We start from the raw sequence: 12,157 nt of genomic DNA, 5'->3' as shown, positions 1-12,157 counted from the left end.
GATATTATTCCTCTTTATACTGTGAGCTAATAAACTGCATTTAGTTACCTCACCCTGACTTTACTTATGGCTCTTAAGGCTCAGCCAGCTCACTATTACTTTCACACCATGGTAGACAAGGTAAGACAAGACAAACATAATAAACTTACATCAGAATCTGCTCCAGTGATCTTTAGTTGTAGTGCTCTTACTAATTGATAAAATTTAGGTTCAGTAATTTTTCCTATAGGTTATTTTGGACAAGATTAAAGATAATTTCAATTATTTGTCTGATATTGTCACTGATAGATTGACCATGTAAAAAGGAAGACTTTGGAGCCACACATTCTCTGTCCTTTCCTAATTCCCAATTTGCTTTGACCTCAATGGAAAACAGTGTGAGGTCAAGAGTGGTGCTGAGAGAATCTGACTGCATTTAACCAAGGCTTTTTTTAAAAATCAGCTTTATTTATAACATCTGGAAAATAATCCCAATGACAAACTCATTGCTGTACAATTCAAGCAAGGTTTCCTGCCCGTAACAGAAGAAAAATGTTTTCCATTGATACAAACAGTATATTTTACCACCAATTACTCACAGGAAGTAACAGCACAATAGATATTGTAGAAAATAAAAAAAAATAGGTTTGAAATTTTGAAATAATACAATAAGATAAAAGGAATGGAATATAGACACAGTTGAGCGCTTAAAGTAAATAAAAGTAAGGGATTGAGCAAGGGGCTAGAGTATTAGATAGTATAGAGTCTAGAATATTTAGATATAAATATTCCTGACATAGGTCAGTTTTTGTGCCTTAGACTGTAGGGTGGCTGTAGTAAAACAACATCTACTTGTAATATTTTGTTATGATGATAATAGTGTTAGCTACAAATTCGGTTTTCTTGTTCTAAGATTACTCCTAAATTGATAGTTTTAAAAAAGGGATTTGCTTCTGCTTATCTTTCTATCTTTAAAATATAATTGATGTGCTTGCAAATTATATTTTTTCTGTGCTCCAAATCTCCCGTTGCTGGCTCAGGAGTGAGGTATTTACAGAAAAAGTTTCAGAGCAAATGTGTCGACATAAAAACTCTACAACTGTACTCACAATGAGCAGCTTCCCTGTCCCACACACCATACCTACAGCAGACAGGCAGTGACTGCCTGAGCAAAAAGACTTTAATCCCAATGTGGAGGCCAAATTTGTTATTATTTAGTTATAGCCGTTGTGGAAGAGGTTTTATTGTTACGTTTAAATTCTAATGAATCTCACCTCATATGGTCACTGTTTAGTAATTTGCTCTGTAATGGGTTTCAAGCTATTGCTCACTATGCTTACTACTGCATGTATCATTACATTTAAAAGGACCACAGTGAAGGATTTAGTGACATCTAGTGGTAAAGTTGCATATTGCAATCTACGGAATGCCACTAGCCTTCCAAGTGCTCAGGAGAAACTATGTTGAAAACCCCTATCTAGAGCCACTGTTTGGTTTGTCCATTCTGGGCTACTATAGAAATATGGCTGTTCAACAAGGCAGACCCGCTCTCTGTAGATAAAAACAGGAATTTCTTATTTTCAGTGATTATACACTAATGAAAACCATTTCTGACAATAGATCCTCCTAATTATTATACACTAGAAGGACACACGTGAGACTGGTATTGATATTGTCACTTAACTTTTGGCAAGAAATCAGTCTATTGCTAAGTTTGAATTAGCTTTCCATTTCAGCTCTTGGGGTTTGTTCCATGAGGGTCCTTATGTCCAACAGTGCACCTTCCACGGCTTGGAGCAGGTGTGCTGCATAATCTTCTCTCTGGGTCTTTTTGAAACTGGACACTGTCAAGTCAATGTTATCGTTCAGAATACCGTAGTACACATTGTCTACATCTGGTTCTTCAGGGCCAAGACATGGCTTACATCCAGTCCTGGATGTTACCTTGTGAACAAGGGCAGAAGTGAGAAAGCTATGGTTAGTTCCAGTTGTAACACTGAGGCCTCTGATATGCGTTTCTGTGAGTTGATCTTCCATCATCATTTTAACCACATTCTTTTCCTGTTATATTGACATTTTAAATGTTGTTTTGTTATATATTTGACTTCATGCTGTTCTGCAGGGCAGGAGCAAAATGAGAAAAATATGAGAATATTTAACCATTTTATTCTTCAGTTGCAACATAGCAGTATTTTCTTTTCATTTTACCTGATTTGTGATGAGTTTGAAGTCAAAGGCTTTACTGTAGGAAGTGTCTGTGAAGATATCAGGCATGGGGATTTCTTCTTCGACAGCCTGCATCCTCAGACCCAAGAGATGTCCTTGTACGGACTGTCCACTGACTCCCTGTTAGGATGGAGACAATTCAATTTGTTTGGTGGGATAGTATAAAAAGACAACTGTGATAACAGAGTGTGTTGTGGTGCTGTGAATGATACTCACCATGAGCGTGATCATTCTGTGTGTGTTTATAGCTTTCTCCAATAAATCCATCTTCTCTGAGTTCTGTACAAAAAGAATGTTAAAACTCATCATTTGTAGCCTGATTGTGTTTGTTTGTGTGACAGCTGATCTAAAAAGGAGCCATATTGCTGATGTAAACACATTTTTCCAGCTGATCCATAAAAAAATGCATGACCACCTGTGCAAAATACTGATTTGAGCTCAGATAGAAATAAAATAGAAGAATCAGCATCAGTGGTCAGTAAATGATCTTTGCTTTGGCAGTGAAGGAAACCTGATCTTGGCTTCTCAAAGATATTGTGATTATTGAAAATATGAGAAGCCAGCTCATTACATGGAGCTATATTATGTAAGTTTCCTTTTCATCAAACCTGTTTTTTGTGGTCATCAAAGGCCATGACAAAGGCAGCAGCGGCACTCGTGCTTGAATTCATTAGTGCCAAACGGCCCTCTCTGAACATGCGCAGGGTCATAGGTTCCATCGTTGGACATAGCTGCTGGTTCAACCTGAAAAAAAGAAAGGGAAGAGTGGTTTTCAACAACCCCAATGTTCCAACAGAGAGAATTAAATGAGTTATTCTTGTGTTTTTAACATCATCACTTGTGTGATGTTATACTGTGTTGACAAATTTGAAAAATGTTATATCTGTTTTACAGTTATCATTGAAGAGGTGGCTGTTAAAATATATATTTAAATAATTAAATTCATATCATAAATGTACAACGGCTAGTCAAATAGGAAAATCTTTAGTTTTGGGCTGCCCTAATGTGACCATTTCGCAGATAACCTGAGAGCTTTTGAACAATCAGTTTGATCTCAGTTAATGGACAATGTCCGTCTGTGTGATCAAGGTTTTTTACTTGAAACCTTTGCATATATCTCTTGGTTTACAATAAAAAAAACTATGGCGACTTTTCAACACCTTACCTGTAGTAGGCCAGCTGTATTGCCATCTGTACGAAACCATCCGGGCTCATCTTGTGGTTCTTTATGACTTTCTTCCCAAAATGGTCAAATACCTTAACCTTCACATCCAGGTTTTGGGCCAGCCTGTAGTGGTAGGGATGGCAGAAATTGGGACATTGAGAACTTTTTTGTGTAGCACTGATTATGTTGTTATCATGGTGCCTGGCAAGTAAAAAAAATTTCCTCAAAGCTTTGTTAGATGCAGAAAAAGAAGCAGCCGAGCTACTGTAGCTCACAATGCTGAAAAGGTTGATGCTAGTTCTGATAGAAAGGTGACAGAATACACAGTGCATTGCAGTTTTTTGCATATGGGACTGCATAACATTATGACCACCAGGGTGCCCAGGTGGTCATAGGATTCTGGTTGCTGTGATAATTCTAGCTTCAATTCTCTGACCAGTGGTCTTAAGTGTTATCACTTTTTAGTATCGGCTCAGTTCGCTTTGAACTTCTGCCGATGTGAAGAAGAACAGTTCCAAAATGAGGCACTGGGTCACATTTGAAGTCCATGATGTGCAGTCTGTGCATTTTAAGTGTGAAAAGGAGTTGCGGCTTCATGTAGCTGTTCTCACATGTCCATGTGCTGCTTGGCGTCCTCAATGTCCTTCTTTATCTCAGGTGTGATGTTGAAGTGTAGTTTCTTGGGCATGGGCAAAGGCTCCATATTAGTCTCCCTCTGTATCTCTATCTTGTCCCTGTTTTTACATGCAAGAGAACAGAAATGATACATAGATGAAACAAAGGGAATTTAATTAAAAACCAAAGTGAACTGATTCATTAAATACCACTACCCACACCCATCTGACAGCCGGGCCTAAAATAACTGACTCATCAAACAACATCTGCATTGTAGGTCCTGTAGACTGGTGTGGGACAATGTTCAAGTAAATCACATACTACTGTCTTTGCTGAAGAAGCCATGGGTTCAATTCCAGCTTGTGGCCTTTGCTGCTTGAGCTGTCCTATCAAATAAATAATATTTTATATGCCCTCAACAAACTGTAGCAATAACCACAAAAGCCACATGGACAATCTCAGTTAGAGCTGCTGATCACAGCTGATTGTAAAAAAAACCCATTGTCATTGTTGGTATTTACTATGTCACTCTTTCATTCAGCCTTGATGAATATTGATGGCCAAACTACGCCATCTTTCACTAGTTGAAACAGCAAAAAACCTACACTGACAAAAGCTTAGTTATTTTTGGTCTACTTACCGTTGTTCAACAAGTATATCAGTGAAGGACAGTATGATTGTACCATCAACAAGGGCATGAGAGTTGTTCATACCCACTGTCCCATCTTGTCCAACAATAGCCTGAAAAAAGATAAATAGAAAACAAACATTAGCATTACATTCCGACTCATAAGGAGCCATTAAAAGCTAATGAGTAAGTTTAATAGTAATGTAAGTTTAGTCCCTCAAAGTCTCAAAAGTCAATTTCCGGAGTGAGATTGTGCCAATTGCGGAATGTTTCTGTTGATGGCGTCTGATCTTTGCAAATGGTAGATGGACTGTAGTTATAAAGCGCCTTTCTAGTCTTTCAGTCTCGACCACTCAATTTGTTGTACACTACATGCCACGCTCATACACTAATGGTAGTGGCTGCCATGCACGGTGCCAACTGCTCACCAGAACGGAAACTTAGCATTCACACACAGTCACAGGGAGCAATTTGGGGTTCAGTATCTTGCTCAAGGACACTTTCACATGCAGCAAGATGAGCAGGGGATCGAACTGCCAACCTTCCGATTAGTGGATAACCAACTCTACCTCTGATTCACCCATATCATGTGCACGTCTGGTTTTTATGTGTGTGGGGTGTGAAACTAGACCAGAATTTCCAGCTGGATAAGATCATGAACAAAAAAAACACAATTTCTTATTCAAGAATTTAAATACAACTTTCAATACAGAAACAAAACAAAGAAAAATGTAGGAAATCAACTACAAAATACAACAAAAAGACAATTATTCCAACAATAATTAACAACGTTGAAACTATCCAGGATCCACAAGAAATAAATACAGCTTTTCAAAACAACCACCAATAGTCATCCAGCCATGAACCTATTCCATCAGAAATAGAATCGGAAGGCTTGAAAAAACATATAAATTTTTTGGGGGGGGGTTTACTGACAAAAGCAATGTGCAGCCACATGGATACAAATAAAAATAAGGATGAGACCCAATGTTTATATCACCTGCGTCCCCTTGTCAAACCAGCGGTTCCCACTGTTCCACTGGCTGCCTCCTCCATGCAACATCTGGTGAACAAGGCTGCTCTCATCAGACCGGTTGGGTACCGCTCCATCCAAACACAAAGTAAACATGCTTGTTTCGATAGTTGACACCGATTCCTGGTTGGTCTTATCTAAACATATAAAAAAACATGACCATGGAGTAAACATCACACTGTAACAGTTTAACAAATGAATCAATTTTCACTTCATCAACTTCAGTTGTTATTCACAAGTGTTCTTTATGTATGTTTACACAATTTTATGTTTAATTATTTAATTAATTTAACAGCTAGAGTTGCATATCTGTGTTTAATTGACAGTTGTTGCGAGCAGTGGTATTGTAGACTAAGTACCACAGCAGACTGATCTAATATTTGCAGGTATGTTTACATCAGAGCATGTTGGTGGAGCACGAGCAAGCAGAGCACTTGCGTGGGAAGATTTTGAATGTCCCCTGCACTTTTTCTAAAGACCGTTTTGGTCCCCTGCAGTTTTTACCGTCCAAAAACAATGTTACGCTATAGTAAACAGAGACCCGTCAAGCACTAGGATAAACGGAAAACGGCCGCTCAAGCTGAAGCCTGTTTCCCTTTGTTTAGACCGCCCACAAGCTCCTCGATTGGCTCTGCCGTTTCTTGTGTGATTGGCCGTCCCCGCTGTCACTCCATCTTGCTTGCACACGGGTCTGCTAGTTGCCCAGGAGTCCTTAATAATCTGCCACTGTAAATTGGGCGTTTATTGTGCCTGGGTCACGTCAGCTAGAAGGATTGTAATATCAGAGGTTTCATTTACATTAATGTTTGAATCGGTGTCCATGTGCGTATGTGCGTGCCAGCGTGCGTGTGTGTATGTGTGTTTGGTAATTAGGCGCAGCCAGGATGTCTAAAAAAAGAAAAGTGGACATAAGAGACTTCTTTAGAAGTCAAAGTGTAAGTTACTCAAAGAAATGTGTTACACCCATCCTGCAACACCTTCACTGGCTCCCAATAAAGCAGCATATCCGCTATGTAAATGAGGTCTGTTTACCATATATTCCAAAAATAAGTGTAAAATTGGTGGAGTTGGAGTGAAGTTGACTAACAAGGTGAAACACATAATTGGGTGATAATGTTTTGCTACATGCTTTACAACCAGTAAAACTAAAAAAGTCAACAGTAACCTTAAAAGTAGCAATAGAAAAGTAGAACTACTAGAAAACACAGTGAACTGAAAGAGTTAGAGTTTTATTAAAAAATACTTGTGTCCCCCCCACCTCTGAAATCAAAATTTCGTCCTCGTCTCCAGCATCCCACTGCACACACACTGGTATGCATATGCCTATCCCTGGTCTCAGATCATTTCCATTCATTATCAATTTGTGCGCAGTCTGGCTGACGAGGCAGACGACCACCCACCTAGAGCCGGGGTCTGTCCTAGGTTTCTGCCTCTTAAAAGGACGTTTTTCCTTGCCGCTGTCGCCAAGTGCTTGCTCATGGTGGGAATTGTTGGGTCATAACATAAATGTTAACATAAATAACATGAATAATGTTATAAGTAGTTCGGTCTAGACCTGCTCTATTTGAAAAGTGTCCGGAGATAACTTCGGTTATGAATTGGCGCTATACAAATAAAATTGAATTGAATTGTTTATATGACAGTGTATTTTTCTGCGCTGGTCAGTAAGCGATTCTGCTCCTCTGCTCTTTTATAAATTACACATACAGCTGGTCTTTATGATGAACTCTGAACTGAAAATGACGTGTTCATGGATAAGTGGGGTGTTACTTATTCTGCAGCAATTAAGAAGGACAATCTTGTGATAACTTGCAGGGGGGGGGTCTATTCTCCTGCTGCCCATCTGCGTCTGGGTGTCCCTGACATGACACATACAGGTGTATCATTCAGCGTACACAGGGGTTAAGCTAAATGTAAAATACAATGCAGCTTTTTTGTGAGTTGTGCTCACCCTTTATGAGGTTGGTGTAGACTTTAAACCATATATCACGATGCTGAGTAGTGAGGATACCGACAGGGTCCGTGTTGGTCTCTAGTGAGGAGTTGCGGATCCTCTTCAGCTGAACATAGAGCTGATCAGTTGTCAGAGGCATCCCATCACTGTTGTACGCATCCATCGTAAAGAACTGCATACAAGAGGAGGACACACATGAAAGCACAACTTGATTACCAACAGGGACATGCAAAGGTCCCCAAGGCCTCAAGTTGTCTTTGTGGTTAAATAATCAAAACTAATGAAGTGAATAAATAATACATCTAGCAAACTGTTGTTCACTTAAGAGTTATTTTTGGCAGAAATGGCCAGTGTAAGCAGGAACCCCATCCATCCAGGTTAAGGAATTAAAAATAACACAATTCTTTTTAACTTGGTAATTTATGGCTTAAACTAGGTTATCGAAGGTTTCTAAGTGTACATTTTCAGAAATAATGCAGAGGAAGAAAACTACAACAGAAACTGTTGTCTGAAAGAAAAGATCAAGCTTTGTGCAGATAAGTTTAACTGCTCCTGCTTCGTCTTTGAACCAGTCAGTTGAGGTGGTTCAGAATCAGAATTTAGAGATGACAGGAAACGAGGAGAAAGATAGATTGTCAAAGACAAAGTGGGGATGTTGTAGTTTGACTTGGACCAGAAGCTCTTACGTGACCATTGTGTGCAACAGTGAAGTGTTTCGGCGGGTTGGCGCTTTTGCCCCAGAACGCCAGTGAGTCTGTCTTCGGACCAGGGATACGGCAGGATGACATCAGATTGTCGAAGTCCTTCATACACAGTGGCCTTCCTGCGATGTAGTCAACTGGTAGGGTCCCACTGTAAAACGTCAACGTCTAATTTTATAACTTATTCTGTTTTTTTTATAATTGATAAGCTTTAGCTGAAAACAATGTCTATTTTCTGCTGCACAAGTCATATTTATCATTACCTGTGTCACTGAAGCTGTTCACATGATAAAGATTGTGTGTGGGAAACGGAGAACATTTGAAGCTCAGTACTCACTTGTCAATCCTTGTCTTGATCTCCAATAGTGCCGCTGTGAATCTGGAACCCCACCTAAACAGAGAAAACATGTTTATTTATTTAAATCTTGAAGAGGAAATGTAGTATTGTGCTTCCAGATTACAGACGCTAAAATATCTTTGAATTATGTCTTAATTTTTTATCTCTCGTGTGGATCAATATCCATTAATATTCTATTAATAGTTGCAACCCACCCGCATCAAAGCAGCACGGGCAGATCAACATTGTGGCACTAGGCCAGAAGTCAACTATTAAGAGGTAGATTAGAGGATATTTTAAATCAGGGAAATGCACCGTTTTGAATGCTTTTAGGGTCAAAATACACAGGTCAACAACATATGGCAGGAAACACACTCTGAAAACAGTCCACTTCTGAAATACTCTACTCTGTGTCCAGTGGAATTTTGGGAGACATATTTGAAGGAAATCACTGAGAAGCAAAAATAATGTCATCTCAAAAATAAAATACATGTCATGGGGTGGAAGTACTGGTTTGCAAGTCTTTAATGTGTTTTTACTTTTTTATTGTAATTTTATACCTTTTATTGGATGTTTTTATATTGTGTTTATGCTTGATTTTACATTTTGGTTTTATAACATTGTGGTTTTATGCATGCTTTTAAGTTGACATCTGAGTTTATGTAAACGTACTTCTCCCAGACACTCAGTGGGCTAATCACTCGATAAACTGCATCCGGCCAGTTCTGAGTTTCTTTACAGACAGCACAATCCACCAGTGGCAGATGAGAGCTGGGCCCTGTTTTTAACTGAACACCTGTGTCTGTATCTCCTTGGCTATCCACAGTCCTGCTCACCACCCAAGTTTACTCTCTTTGAGAAAAAACTCCTTCCCTTTTATCCTCTTATATTATTCTTAAATTATCATCCTTTTCGCCACATCACACATATCAAACAACATAGCAAACAATATTTGTGCGGTTATGTATTGGTCTTTTACTGTTCTCATAATACAGTGTACAGTGTAATACAGCGTACAGTGTAATAATACAGTGTTGCTGCCAGTTCTCTTGTTTGTTTGCAGTTCTGGCACAAAACTCTTGCATGTTTTTTTCCCCCGGTGTCACCATTGGGCAGGGATTTTTTGAGTGACAGCTCAGTGCCTCAGTCTAGTCGCGGTTTCAGTTATGCCGTCAGTAAATTTACAAGTAGTGTATCTTTGTAAATCAATGATCAAATAAAAAAAACATCTCTGTTGAAGTTACAGTGAGGCGTGAGGTTTCCTTAATGTTTACATCTATCAATATCAATAATTTAATGTTGGGGTTAAGGGAAAAGTCAAGTAAATAAACAACTTTTTAGGTCAGGGTTTTGCTTGCTTATCCAAAAAGTGACAAGACAACCCACAAAACTTTGATGACTTGTGATGTAAGGAATAAGGACACTCTTATTCTAAGCAAAGTCCAGGAAACTGAGTTGTCACTCAAAAATTAGCCAATTAGCCAATGGGGATGCACCCCTGGGGAAAACCTGCCCATGTGAGAAGTTTGTGTCAGTCAAAGCCAATAGTGAGGGCAGTCTGATCTGTGAGAAAGAAACATAACTGAACTGTAGAAGGACATATTATGAAAACAGTAAAAGACCAGTAGTTCACTCAGTCACACACGCACAGTGGAGAACCATCAACTGGACAACAACCTGGATCTGTTCTACTGTAAGTTTGATAAGCCAATACTCATGTGTTTCTGGTACCAGAGATTGTGTGTGAGTGTATGCGTTTACCATGTCTGTTCCATATTTATATCCCTTATCGCTTTTTTGCGGACGAGTCCCCCAGGGTTGGAAAAAATGACCAAAGGCTTCCGTTTGTCGAGATAATCAGCCTTCTTGTAAAAGTCTGTTAACTACAAACAATAAGTGACAGACAGATACACACAAACAGAGTTAATTAATAAGACAGAATTGGTAGGCCTACAGATTGTAATATCAAAAGCGTATAAGGAATAAACAATGTCAAATGGTGTTTAAGTGTGGTTGAAGCAAAACATTGAGTAAAAATCAATAGTATGATTTATTTTCTAAACTTGGAGATCTTGTGTTTATGAGCTCTCATTCAGAATGTGTCTAACGGTCCCAGCAGTTGAATGCACAATGACGCTACGAGCTAAATAAATGTGTGAGCTCACTCCCATTGTCTCAGTAAATGTGTCTATAGCGTTTGGTGTACTTGTTGAGCTCACCCAGTTCTCTGTGCTACGTGCCCTTCTCTCCAGGCCTCTCTGCAGTCTCTCTCCGACGCCTCCTGGTTTCTGAAAGTCCGCCACCACCTTTTTTGTTTGATTCAACTGTTCTGGCTCCACAACGGTCTCAACGATGCTGAGGTAGTGATCACAGGTTTGATCCAGAGGGGGTACAGGCTGGCTGGGCACTCCCTGCTGCTGGGTCAGGTTTCTGCCAGCAACCAGAGTTGCTGATACAGGTTTCATCAAGTGACAGGGCTTCACCATCCCCACCTTTACCTGACAGATACAAGAATGTACTAAAATACATGTATGTTATATCCCTGCCTCTGGCTGTTTTGTAATGGTTGTGTTTTTGTTACTGGAATCAATTCATTGCAAGGTTGTAGAATGAAATTCAGATACAGTTCACATCTGTGCACATCCCATGTCAGATGTTTCCAGTCAGGATGCTTTGTATTACTCTACTCTACTTGACAGCTTTACTTTCTTAAGTTACCTTAAGAGATACTTTTGTTTCTGTGCTCTATTAACCAGGTTGAAGATGTGAGATGACCAAGACAGGTTTTTTGTGATGTTGATTCCCAGGGACCTAAAACTGTTCACCTTCTCCTTACAAACTATACCTGTCATGCCAATAACCCTGAGATAATGACAGCGTTTTTTCTAGAAGTGTAAGTCTTTACTTAATTTCTTTAGTTCAGTGACCATAAATGAAGGTTTCATTTGGAAAATGTTTCACACTCAAGAGAACATCAATCAAGCTAGTGTTGGTTTGGTTTATTCATTTTAAGAATGGTGCTCATGTTTTTGCAAATTCACTCGTATTACAGTATATTCTGTAAGCAGCAGACTAAGATGGCTGAAGGAGGTGGGAAATCCTTGTTATGTAAAACTGTTTTATCTTATTCTCATGAATTCATTAAATTTAACAGAAGAATTAAGGAGGTCAAGAACCAGTGAAATACTTATATAAAATATAAAAACAGTTACTAAAAAAGAAATATATAAGAATAGAGGTAAGAAACATTTGTTTTATACAAGGATTAACAAATATTTGTACCAACACGATATTATCTTGCTATTTTAATTCAGTTAGCTACATTATGGACATTGTAAACAGACAGAATTAATTGAAGGTTTGTTACTCACCAGAGCTCTGCCGCCAAATCTCAACATTGTGCTTTCAGAGAAACTCCCACAGAAGCTAATGAAATGTGTTTTAGGGATACAGACTGGTAATGTCCACTCCTCTGCTGCCACTGGTCACTCAGAGAAACATCTGACACCAACATAAAAT

At 39.0% G+C, this 12,157-nt stretch overlaps 1 protein-coding gene across 1 annotated transcript; it reads right to left on the bottom strand.

The window, feature by feature from the left end:
• Nucleotides 1–410: 410 nt before the first annotated feature.
• LOC127378439 (carnitine O-acetyltransferase-like) lies at nucleotides 411–12,157 on the bottom strand. The gene is made up of 14 exons (XM_051427268.1): nucleotides 12,010–12,157; nucleotides 10,858–11,136; nucleotides 10,400–10,521; nucleotides 8,639–8,692; nucleotides 8,287–8,452; nucleotides 7,598–7,772; nucleotides 5,614–5,783; nucleotides 4,626–4,726; nucleotides 3,982–4,104; nucleotides 3,371–3,493; nucleotides 2,814–2,949; nucleotides 2,422–2,484; nucleotides 2,188–2,325; nucleotides 411–1,923 (listed from the first exon to the last, which is right to left on the bottom strand). The coding sequence occupies exons 1-14, from the start codon at nucleotides 12,034–12,036 to the stop codon at nucleotides 1,699–1,701; spliced, it is 1,902 nt and encodes a 633-aa protein (XP_051283228.1). The 5' UTR covers nucleotides 12,037–12,157; the 3' UTR covers nucleotides 411–1,698.

This window comes from Dicentrarchus labrax, unplaced genomic scaffold (assembly GCF_905237075.1).
Source record: "Dicentrarchus labrax unplaced genomic scaffold, dlabrax2021, whole genome shotgun sequence".
Taxonomy (NCBI): domain Eukaryota; kingdom Metazoa; phylum Chordata; class Actinopteri; family Moronidae; genus Dicentrarchus; species Dicentrarchus labrax.
The sequence above is the reverse complement of the archived record's forward strand: the minus strand, read 5'-3'. Positions and strand labels throughout refer to the sequence as shown.